Raw genomic sequence first — 12,220 nt, forward strand, 5'->3', positions numbered from 1 at the left:
TGTGCTTTTTGCTTTGGCATTTTAATACTAATGATAATGTGAAATCTTAAGCACCAAGCACATACCATTTGCTCTCTGGCTGGACAGTAGTGCTGAGCCACAACAAGCAACACATAATGAGGATCCAATGTTTTCCATCTTCTTATTCTATCTCTAAAGAAATACTCATAGAAGTATACATGATATAGTTCCCCAGCTAGCACTTAACGGCACCACAGAGCTAATTTTTAACGTCTAAGAGTTGCGTCAGTGATTCCTATCAGGTCTAGCACAAAAGACCATTGAGGATAGATGAACAGTCCAGTGAAGTTTACGGCTCATGATTGAAGGAGAAGTCTGTTCATTTAAATAGAAAAAGCTGGTGACAGGCAGTTTTCATAAACACTTATGACGAACTTCTCAGTTGGGTTTAGGGGATTCTTGGAAAAACCTTATCAAAGAATATGTTCTGTGTGCAAGGAGCCTTCTGAAGCTAGTGTAGATTGTTTTTAATGTTTTATTTTAATATCTTACACTCCTTTTTTGTAAAACTGTACTAGAAAGCATTAATAGAAATGGCTTCTCTCATCTGCATACATATCACTTCATCAATGTAAATGGAATTTTCTTTAACTTGGATCTCTTCTTCTAGGGAAAGCTGATTACGGTTCAAAGCTTTCAGTTCAGCCTCTGCCTGGCTCAGAGTTTGACGTAGTCTGTAACAATATAAAAGCAACAACAGCAACAATTAGGTCCAACGTGCCAGTAATAAACAGTCTGCAAGCAGCATATTGTAATATAGTGAAGTGAACCTGAAACATTCACAGAATATGACATGTCATAATATTTCATTATAAGGGAAAAATATTTTATTGCAATATACTAAAACCTAATGTACTTAATCGGGAACCTGTGAAATTGTTCCTGGTATAATCAGTAAACCACCAGGAATGGAAACAAAATCATAATGAGAAATTAGCCTCATTGCCTCTTCAGCCCCCTTGTAACAGTTTTTTTTTAGACTTTATTACCCCCTCTTTATTTAACTTGTGTGTAACAACAGTAATCTTTAGTTCATGGCTACCAGACTGTTTATATATAAAAAGTAATATCACAGAATAGGGGAATAATATGTGCAAGAATCATCTGTACTGCAAGAAATAATTTTTAATAACAACACTCATAGCAGCTAATGACTAAACAAACCAGCCATCACTTTGCCAATGGATTAAAATCCTCAGTAGCTAAATCCATAGCAGAACAATATAAAAGTGAGGACCCCTGCACTACTTGTACCAGGCCCGGACTGGCAATCTGTGGGTTCTGGCAAATGCCAGAGGGGCTGCTGTAAGATGCCATAGAAAGTGACTATTAAGGCTGTTTGGGCCTCGGTTTACTAGGAATGCCAGGGCCTATTTTGAATCCCAGTCCAGTCCTGACTTGTACTCTCTTTATCAGCCCCACTACTTACACCACCCTCAGATACATGAAATGATCCAGAACATCAGATCTTACTACACCTTGAATTAACTGAAGGCCACACCTCTCTCTTCCAGCCCACAGCCAAACCCAGATTGTCAATCTGTGGGTTCAATGCCAAAGGGGCTGCTGTAAGATGCCATAGACAGTCACTATTTAGTGGGCTGGTGTGGGCTGTTTGGCTGTGTACTTGGAATACCAGGGCCTATTTTGACTCTCAGTCCAGGCCTGCCCACAGCACACCCTTCAGTTATAGAGCTTCATAAATGAGGGGTTTGTCTTTAAAGTGATACCGATACTTCTGCACTGTTTCAGTGACGCTAGGCTTGGTGCGGCGGGATCCTTCCATAGGCTAATTACTTCAGGCTATGGAAGGATCGCTCCGCCCTCAGCCCAGCATCACTGAAGCAATGCAGAAGATCCATTAGTAGTGTCAGAGGGTCGGCTGTACAAAGGTTGGCAGGGCTGGGGGCGATTTTGAGGTAACTATTCCAGGTGCAGCACCTACTTGATACTGACATGTTCCTATGATTTTTATAGGAACGTGTTGGTATCACTTTAAGTTAACTTTTAGTGTGGTATAGAATGCCCTATTCCTAGCAACTTTGCAAATGGTCTTCATTCATTTTTTATAGTTTCTTAATTATTTGCATTCCTCTTCTATACCTTTCCAGCTTTCAAATTGTGGTCACTGACCCTGGCAGCCAAAAAACCATGAGATTAGAATTTAGTTATTATTGTTACTTTTATTCCTTGTTATTCTATTTAGATCCCTTGCTAAGGTAAACAAAACTCTAGCAACCCGAAGCTCCTAAATGGAGAGCTACTGACAAAAAGCTTAGTAACTGGAGAACCACAAAAAATAAAAAATGAAAAACAATTGTAAATTGAATTGTCTTAACTCACTATGCCACGATAAACGTTAATTTAATCTTAGCAAACCCTTTACTGTATCTTGAATCTCCCATAATAGGCCTATCAGATATATACAGTGTATACTGACAACCAGCATGTGTAGAGTGGATACTGGTCACTCAAAACAGCTATATAAAAAATAATTGTTTATTCCGTCTCACCGTTCTACATTGGTTGTTATCTCTTGAACTTCATTGATGAGCCTGTATTGCACAGGGTCTCTGCACAGCTCCACATTGGGACGTAAGGTTCTTGTATCCAGACGTGTTTGTGCCACTTTCATGGGGCCCTCTTTGTCTGCTATGGCTTTCCTTAGGATTCCTATGTTTTTCTCCTGTGAGCTTATCTCATCCATTACCTCAAAATTAAAATATAAAAATAACATTTTTAAATAGAGATTCAGTGTTTTAGAAACATATACTCTCAACATTAATTAAAACAGAATTTTATTTTACATACAAAGGGAATAAATAAAAGCATGACTCAGGCAGCTGAAATGTAGCTGTAGGTGAATTAAAAATAGATGTACCCAATGTAATAATACATTCTGTATAATCTGCTTCTTCTCTAATAATGGTTTTCATATAAGCATAAGCACAAACTTCATGGAAAAAGGGCAATGATTCATGGCATTCCCTATTAAGTTTGTTAAGACATTCACAGCATTTCAAATACACTGTCTGCCAGTGTATTACTGTATTTATTGATAGCAACACCTCTACATTCGTATAGTATATATACTGCATATATACTGTACACTCTGTAGTCGTGCCACATTGCTTTGGATAGCAAAACCAGCATCACCCACATTGCAAAAAGTTTCGATTGATATTTGTGTGATTTACAAGGCACCCTGATAAACAAAAAGTATTGCCATGATACCTTAGCCAGATGCTCTTCCAGCTTATTTTTAGAATCCTTTGTCTCTAGTATGCGATTTCTCAGGGAACAGTTCACTGTGTCGCACTGCTTGCGCATGTCACTGGCCGTCTCAGACAAGATGCCGTCAATCAGAGATCGGAGCAATATTGCATTGTTCCTCTGTTTCTCAGCTTTTAAAATGTTAGTATTGGTAAAATCCTCCCATTCAATGGGTGTTACAGAACTGAAAAAAATATGAAGTAAAATGTTTTGATAAAATGACTACAAAAGCTAAATGAAGCACAAATCAGAAAAGTAATAATAACAGCAATAGTAGAGCGCTTTCACCCCTGATCATGTAACCTTTGCGGTACCAGGTGCTGCACTGGAAGACTCACTCCTGCCATACGGGTCATACAGGTACATAGAAAAATTCCAGTGGCACACTGAATGGTGAAAAAGTGTAAGATTTATTCACCCCAAACACATACAGAAAAAAGGCAATGTTTCGGGTCAACCGGACCCTTTATCAAGTCTCTTTATCAGGCTTAATAAGGGGCCCTGGTGGCCCGAAACGTTGCCTTTTTTCTGTATGTGTTTGGGGTGAATAAATCTTACACTTTTTCACCATTCAGTGTGCCACTGGAATTTTTCTATGTACAGAAAAGTAATAATAACGGTAACAAGTAATAATAGGGCTTTTTGTAGACATAGGGGTATATTTATCAGGGAGTGAAGTTAATAGTGAAGTTCTGCCACTAGAGTGAAATTCCGCCACTCTCCATTCATTTCTATGGGATTTTTATAGGCGTATTTATCAAAGGGTGACCTTTCACTTTCACCCATTGATAAATACGCCTTTCAAAATCCCATAGAAATGAATTGAGAGCTGCGGAATTTCACTCTATTGGCGTAACTTCACTCTTTGATAAATTTACCCCATAGTGGGCTGATGACTAATGATGATTAAGTCAACAGACACTACAGCTAAGTGGTTGGGAAAACAGAACTAAGATTATAGGAGTCATTTACAACTGCAAGTGCAATGACCTTGCTTTAATTATAGAAATAAATGCTGTATTGTTGGGTAAAAAAACATGACAACTTTCTCTTGAAATTGCCCATTGCAACCTGCACTTTCAGTAATAAATTACCCCTTATATTTCTGATAGGGTTCAATCCTATTCATAAAATACAAGTTGGGTTGTTAGATTTGAAGTGTGGGGTGGGGTACAATCAGGGCCAGAACTAGGGGTAGGCAGAAGAGTCACATGCCTAGGGCACAAAGGTAGAGGGGCAACAGGCACGTACCTCTTCTGCTGCCTTCTCTTGGTTCAGACCCTCATGTCCCCCACCTGAGCACATCTTCAGCATGTGAGCTCTTCTCAGCATGCAAATATGCGACTGTACGTGCATGAATAGGGGGGAAATGTAGTCGCCGGTTTGCTTAGGGTTCCCGCTGACTTGGCCCGGCATTGGGCACAATTAATGAATTAAGATTTGATTGAAGGTGTTGAATGAGGGGAGAAATTACAGTGTTGGAAAATGCCATTAAGAGTTAGCAAACAGAGTGACAATTATTATTTAATTAGAGCAATGGCACAACTGTAGAAACAGATAATAAAGGAAGGAAATTTGCAGACCAGAACAAGGTTCTCCCTTACTTTGCTTCGATTCTCACATTATTAGGACTGTAGTCGATGTCAGGACTGTTGTTTGTTAAAGTAGTGCAGTGGTTATCAATTTTAAGTGCTTGGAATTTGTCTTTTAGGTCTTTCTCCAGGGAATATTTAGCTGAACGGCTCATCCTATGAAGGTTTAAAAAAAAAAGTTAATTGGACTATACATGTGGACAATGGGGGACCCTGTTCAGCTGTGGCGGAATGAGAATTCCCCCCGAGAATACTGATATGTACATACTGTATAATAACAATATCACAGTTACTTGTTTGCTGTAAATGCTGTTTTGAAAACAATAAAATATGTTACTAAAAATTTAATATATATTGAGGAGCTACAGCCTTTCACAAGTGCATAAATAATAAATATATAATAATCTAAATTACCATTAATTACCTTTCCCTCTACAATAGTCACTGAAACTACCATACGACAGCATTTAATTTCAAGCAGAATATAAAAAATATTTAAAGGGATACTGTCATGGGAAAACATGTTTTTTCCAAAACGCTTCCGTTAATAGTGCTGCTCCAGCAGAATTCTGCACTGAAATCCATTTCTCAAAAGAGCAAACAGATTTTTTTATATTCATTTTTGAAATCTGACATGGGGCTAGACTTAGGGGCAGATTTATCAAGGTTCGAATTTCAAAGTGGAAAATACTTCGAAATCTGACCATCGAATTGAAATACTTCGACTTCGAATATTGAAAAACTTAGAAAACTGCTCTAGAAAATCCCCATAGACTAAAATAGCACTTCGGCAGGTTTAATTTGGCGAAGTATTGAAGTCAAAGTTTTTTTAAAGTGACAGTACTTTGATTATCGAATGGTTGAATATTCAAACTATTTTACTTCGAATCGTATTTGAAGTCAAAGTCGTAGTATCCTATTCGATGGTCGAAGTATCCAAAAAATTACTTCGAATTTCGAATTTTTTTAATTTGAAAATTCCCTCGAATTCACTTCGACCCTTGATAAATCTGCCCCATATTGTCAGTTTCCCAGCTGCCCCAGTCATGTGACTTGTGCCTGCACTTTAGGATGGAACTACTTTCTGGTAGGCTGTTATTTCTCCTACTGAATGTAACTGAATCAGCCTCAGTGGGACTTGGCTTTTACTATTGGGTGCTGTTCTTAGATCTTCCAGGGAGCTGTTATCTTGTGTTAGGGAGCTGTTATTTCGTTACCTTCCCATTGTTCTGTTATTTGACTGCTGGGGGGGAGGGGGTGATATAATTCCAACTTGCAGTACAGCAGTAAAGAGTGACTGAAGTTTATCAGAGCACAAGTCACATGACTAGGAGCAGCTGGGAAACTGACAATATGTCTAGCCCAATGTCAGATTTCAAAATTGAATATAACAAAATCTGTTTGATTTGCTCTTCTGATTTCAGTGCAGAATTCTGCTGGAGCAGCACTATTAACTGATGCGTTTTGTAAAAAACATGTTTTCCCATGACAGTATCCCTTTAAAGAATACAAAAAAATTCCAATGGATTATATTCTCTTTTAAAAGAACTCATTTGAAGAACCTGATTTGCTCTGTAATTTGTTCTATTGTGCGCTCTAGTAAAGTCATTACTCCTTGAATCACTTCTACTTCTTTGATGAGTTCCCGTTCTGCTTCATCATGAACCAAGTCAATGCCAACTCTTTTCTCTCTGTAATAAGGATGACAGTCTATAATTAATTAAAAACAATCAAAGGGGCAGATTAATATCATTCCAATTTCTTGGTCCCTACAATTTGATTGGAAGATATCATCAGTCCACTAAGAAGCATAAATAAAGCCTTCAATTTTCTTGTATTATTATTGTTTTTAAACAACTATGGCAAATGAGCTCACTTGGCTAGTAGGGTCGAATGAGCAGCTGATCTATAGGTTGATCTCATAAACATATCTTTATATTGAAAAATATATTACAAAATAAAAAAAGATTAGGGAACAGGGGAATCTCAAAGATAGTTTTTACCGTTCTATTAGACATTGTTGTGCTATAGACAAGGGTTCCTTGCAGCTTTCAAGAGCTTTTTCAAGGCGGATCTTAAATGCCAACAGCTGTGCTATATCATTAACTGTGTCTTCAAGTTTGCTGTCTAACTCCTTCTTCCAGAACTGTATCTCCTCCAACCTTTGATCTAAATGAACAAGAACATCACATTACACATATTCATTCAATGAGAATTCACAAATCAGGCTGTTTAGATGCAAATGGAACAATGTTTAGGTGTAAATGGTGCAATCACCGTGTGCTGCCTACTGAACCAATAGTATAATTGAAAGTCCTGAAAAATAAAATGTACAGTGGCAATGAAAAGGGCCCGTGTCTCCATCTGAAGAAGGAACTTGCTGTTGGCTTTTGTAATACACCAGAATTGTGGCTAAAGGAAACATTTATGGCTACCCCATCTCAGCACTGATGACCAAAAATTCTGCACTCCCTCACATAGACATTGGCAACATTTACAAGAAGTACAACTGTTTTTTGTTTTTTTTTGCATCCATGTGATCAAGCATTCAGGGCTAAACCTGAACATTTTCTGTTTTACACTATATTAATTATATAACAGCTTGTCTATCAGACTGCTATATAGTGTAGAATGATTTACAACTCCTAATAATGTATTTCCACTACGAAGTCCAATAACAGGGACCTTTATACTAATCTAGTCAACGTTTGGGTTTGTGTATGGTGATACTATATATCCCTTTAAAGAGGTGGTTCATCGTTAAGATAATGTTTAAAATGTTATAGAATGACCAATTCCAAGCAACTTTTCAATTATTTTTCATTATTAAATTTTTTTATAGTTTTTTGATTGCCTTTTGCAGTGATTAATTGCCTTTTTCTTCTGACTCTTTACAGCTTTCAAATGGGGTTCACTGACCCAGTAAGGCTACACATTTAGGGGCAGATATATCAAGGGTCGAATTTCAGATTTGAAAAGCTTTGAAATTTGAATTCAAAAAGACCAACCAAAATGAAATTGAAGGTTTTTTTGGCCGAATAAGTCAGTTTTTGATCGAATAGGTTAGTTTTTGAGTCAAAGTAATAGCGCATTCGAATCGTACGATTCAACGTTTTTCCCAAAAAATAACTTTGAGTTTTCAAAGTCCACCAATTGATGCCAAATAGGTTCTAGGAGGTCCCCCATAGGCTAAAACAGCAATTCGGCAGGTTTTAGATGGCGATCAAATTTTTAAAGAGACAGTGCATGATAAATTTCCAAATTCGAATTTTTAATTTCAAATTTTCGCATTTGGACTATTCCCTAGTCGAAGAACACAAAAACATTATCTCGAAATTTGAATTTTTTTTTTATTTGAATTTTTACTTTGACCTTTGATAAATCTGCCCCTTATTGTTATTGGGACGTTTTATTACTCATCTTTCTATTCAGGCCCTCTCCTATTCATATTACAGTCTCTCATTCAAATCAATGAATTAATTAATCAATGAATTCAAATAAACAAGTTATTATTCTCTATTGTTGGATAAAAGTCTATCCTATTATTGGGGATCTGTTGGGTTCTAATCAATAGCTTAAAATGCCTGCTTTAACTGCCTACATTGTAAAAAGTGGATTATGAACTGTGTGCACATATTATTATAAAAAACATTCAAAATAACTCCAGCCAAGAAGCTGTTCTCGCTTCCAATTTACAATCTTGAGGATATGATGTAAAAGAAAAGCCTTAATAGGTGTCAAAAATCTGAGGAATGTCTAATACACCCCCATGATGGAGCTCCAGAAAAGAATTATTACACATTATACATGCACATATACATTACTAATGGATGAATAGGCGGGAAACTTGATACCTAGTTTTTTGTTGACATCCTTTTGAGATCTATGAGTTGTCTTTTCAATTTCATCAACTAATCTATGGCTTTCTGCGACCAATCTCTCTGATCTGGATCTTTGGGACTCCGCTCTGACATAACATGTCTTGTTAGCAATATTCCATTCTTTAGGAAGGAACTTTGGCAGGAGCTGGACCAGCTTAGCCATTTTGTTTCTTATTGTTCTGAATCTGGAAAAAAATTATAAAGAAAATACAGAAATTATAAAGCTTAATATTTTATGCCAACAATTAAAAGAAGAAAAAAATGCTGAACTGTGGCAAAACGCCTCCACCGTGGATATGTTACATGACATAAATGTTATGTCTTTTTGTACCCTTTGTTAAATTATGGGATTTTATATCCATTTGATTAGTATTCAGCATATTCGTATGGGTAGGGCACATGCCTAGGGGGAGGCAGCTTTAGGGGGACATCCCTCGGGTGCCTGTATAGTGAAACTGGGGGGTACTTCTGCCTAAGGTGATCGCCACAGGCAAAAACACATTCCTGGGCCTGCACTGAACAGCTAGTCTACAGGTCTCCAGATGTAAAACTGGAGATACATATTGGTGTTTTTTTAAAAACAACATTTGCATATAGGTATTGTTGCTCTTCTACCTAGCACCCTAGTCTGCATTTTGTACTTCATCCAAACTAAAATATAATTCCTTGTTGGAAGCAGAACCAGCTTATTGGGTTTATTTAATGTTTATATGATTTTCTAGAAGACTTATGATGTGAAGATCCAAACGACGAAAAGATCCATTATCCAGAAAGTCACAGGTCTCGAGCATTCTGGATAATAGGTCCCATACCTGTACTACACTGATATACACTACTTGCCAATTGATTGCTATTGCTAAAACTCAAATGGGGGAACGTAATAAAAGTCGCAAAGAGCAAAATTTGTTCACACAAAGGCATAACTTTTTGCATTGCAAATAGTTTTCCGTTACCGACTTTTATTACATTCCCCCGTAACTGTACTGGTTTCGTTTTGTACCAACTAGGGATGCACCAAACCCACTTTTCTGGGAAGGGGATTTGGATGAATACTCAAACTTTCACTAAGGATTTGGCCGAATGCTGAAACTGAATTGGAACCCTTATTTACATATGCAAATTAGCATGAGGGCAAAAGCTTGATCTAAAATCACATGATTTTAAGGGTTCGGATTCCGTTCCACTAGGCAGTCTGGAATTCAATGCATCCTTAGTACCTGCGGTATGGAAACAAATGAGCCTGGCAAGATGCCCTGATTCATGTACAGTATTTTTCACCTTGCCTGCAGGGCTATATTTAGTTTCCCTGTCAGCCCAGGCAATGGAGCTCAGCCCTTCCATGATGATCGGCACTTGCGTAGTACAGCAAAACCCTCTGCCCCCTCAGCTCCACCACTGGATTTAGCAGCAAGTATAATTATAAGAGAGAATTACAGTTTTGAAGGAGTCAACAACACTGCAAGAAAGATAAATGTCAAAGTGTATATAGGTATATAGGTGTATATAGAACTGCATTCTGTTGTTGTCAGTCTATCCATGTACATGTCCCGTGGATGTGAATGGGCTGCCACATAACCACCAAATGTCTGGTGGTTGCTAATACCCAGCATGACCCCCTGAAGCACAGCACAATAAGCTGTACAGACACTTTAATCACAAATAAGTGCAATAGTCTTCTTACCTACTAGGCTCTGTGTGCAGATGTCACCTATAGTCTCTCCTGCTTCTGGCCTTCCTCTCCTGACAGAATAAACACACAGTTGCTATGGGGAACTAAATAGCAACTATAGTTTAAACCTACCATGTTGCCAGGACACACCAAACACTGCCTCTAGAACTACACTACCCAGCATTCCATAGAGCTGCTCTGCTTTTTCTAGGGAATGGGAAGGGAGGGTATTCAGTGCACTGTGCTTGTGTAGAGCTGAGGCTGCTTGCATAAAGCACACTGACAGAACTACAAAGCATTCAATCAATTCTTCCTCCCCCATTAAAGCTGTTCACACTGCTCCAGTTCTGTTTTAGGGCTCTAACACACGGGCGTTTTTGCCCTGCGCTCCATTTTAATCAGTTCAGCCACAGGGAAGCGCAGGACTTTTAGTCGTTATAGAATGGCTAATTTGAAGCAACTTTTCATTTGGTCTTTTTTTTATAGTTTTTTAATTATTTGCCTTCTACTTCTCTTTCCAGCTTTCAAATCAGAGTCATTGACCCCCAAAGTCTAAAAATACCAATACGCCTCTTTAAGGCTACAATTCTGGTTATCTAGAATGCGCGGAGCTTGGATAACGGATCTATCCATAATTTGGATCTTCATACCATGTCTACTAGAAATCATTTAAGCATTAAATAAAACCAATAGGCTGGTTCTGCCTGCAGTAAGGATTAATTATATATTGGTTATAAATCTGGATTATTTGGTTAAAATGGAGTCTATGGGAGATGGCCTTTTCCGTAATTCACCACTTTTTGGATAACGGGTTTCCAGATAATGAATCCCATACCTGTACTCTGGGTCGGACTAGACACGGTGGGCCCGGGCCTGCTCCATTGGTTGGCCCGACGTAGTCGTAGCATTGTTGGCGCGACTTCTGCACATGCATGCCGCGTGTTCGCGGATGAGCGTGCCAGTGCCAACAGGTTTATAGGTAGCATCCCCCTAGTATCCAGTCCGATCCTGCCTGCACTCATCTTTTTAGCTTGATACTATTTAAATTTCAGCCTATCATTTAAATCAGTGCCTGGTTGCTAGGGTAATTTGTCTTCTGAAGTTCCAAACTGGAAAGCTGCCGAATAAATAACTAAATAACACAAAACACCATAAATAATGAAAACCAAATGCAAATTGTCTCTGAACATCGGTTTCTACATTATACTAGAAGTAAAGATGCGTTCCCGCATGTAATGGAGAGAGAATAAAGGGATTAAAAGTAGAAATGAAAGCAAATGGTTTCATTAATTTGTTTTATAGGATGAACATCACGTTATATAGGTAACTACAGTTATTTAGTCTGCCTGAAAATCATGGAAAAGAGCTTTGGTAAAATGAGTGTGATATTTAGAAGCTTGTCCATAATATGGGAACTACACTACACACAACAAATCTTTTTGTCCTTATTTCTGTTAGTCAGATGTTGGTAGGTATGCCACAGCAGCTTGGCATGGAGCTTTTACTACTCACCCACAATTCCAGTGGCCCAGCCGACTGCCCCGACCAATGAAGCTCATCCCAACCCCAGTTGCCAGCAGTCATTTAGAGAAAGGGAGGCAGTATTTGCCCAACAAGTTTGGAACCCTGTGCCAGACAGCAACACTTTGTCTAGGGGCCTCGATTTCTAATCTTTTTTACTAGCGTTAACCCTGCCTACACTTGTATTGCTCTATAGCCTCAAAATCATTTTCTTGTAGACAGAATCCACTATTTTGAGATTCAGCTGAATCCTTCACAAAAGA

The 12,220-nt window shown here is 38.2% G+C and overlaps 1 protein-coding gene across 1 annotated transcript; it reads right to left on the bottom strand.

Annotated features, from left to right (window-relative positions):
* Nucleotides 1–482: 482 nt before the first annotated feature.
* On the bottom strand, nucleotides 483–11,050 carry tekt1.S (tektin 1 S homeolog). The gene is made up of 8 exons (XM_018249087.2): nucleotides 10,449–11,050; nucleotides 8,741–8,952; nucleotides 6,890–7,055; nucleotides 6,449–6,577; nucleotides 4,899–5,042; nucleotides 3,256–3,478; nucleotides 2,535–2,731; nucleotides 483–695 (listed from the first exon to the last, which is right to left on the bottom strand). The coding sequence occupies exons 2-8, from the start codon at nucleotides 8,928–8,930 to the stop codon at nucleotides 536–538; spliced, it is 1,209 nt and encodes a 402-aa protein (XP_018104576.1). The 5' UTR covers nucleotides 8,931–8,952; nucleotides 10,449–11,050; the 3' UTR covers nucleotides 483–535.
* Between the last annotated feature and the right edge of the window lie 1,170 nt (nucleotides 11,051–12,220).

The sequence above is a fragment of the Xenopus laevis genome, chromosome 2S (assembly GCF_017654675.1).
Source record: "Xenopus laevis strain J_2021 chromosome 2S, Xenopus_laevis_v10.1, whole genome shotgun sequence".
Lineage (NCBI taxonomy): Eukaryota > Metazoa > Chordata > Amphibia > Anura > Pipidae > Xenopus > Xenopus laevis.

Bases quoted from the DNA above. Each gene is read 5' to 3' on its own strand.
- tekt1.S (XM_018249087.2), bottom strand. From the start codon at position 8,930: ATGGCTAAGCTGGTCCAGCTCCTGCCAAAGTTCCTTCCTAAAGAATGG. The intron at 7,056-8,740 runs GTATCAAGTTTC...TTGTTCATTTAG, and splicing joins GGATGTCAACAAAAAACTAG to ATCAAAGGTTGGAGGAGATA. The intron at 3,479-4,898 runs GTAAGGGAGAAC...TATTTTTTTCAG, and splicing joins AATGTGAGAATCGAAGCAAA to TTCTGTAACACCCATTGAAT.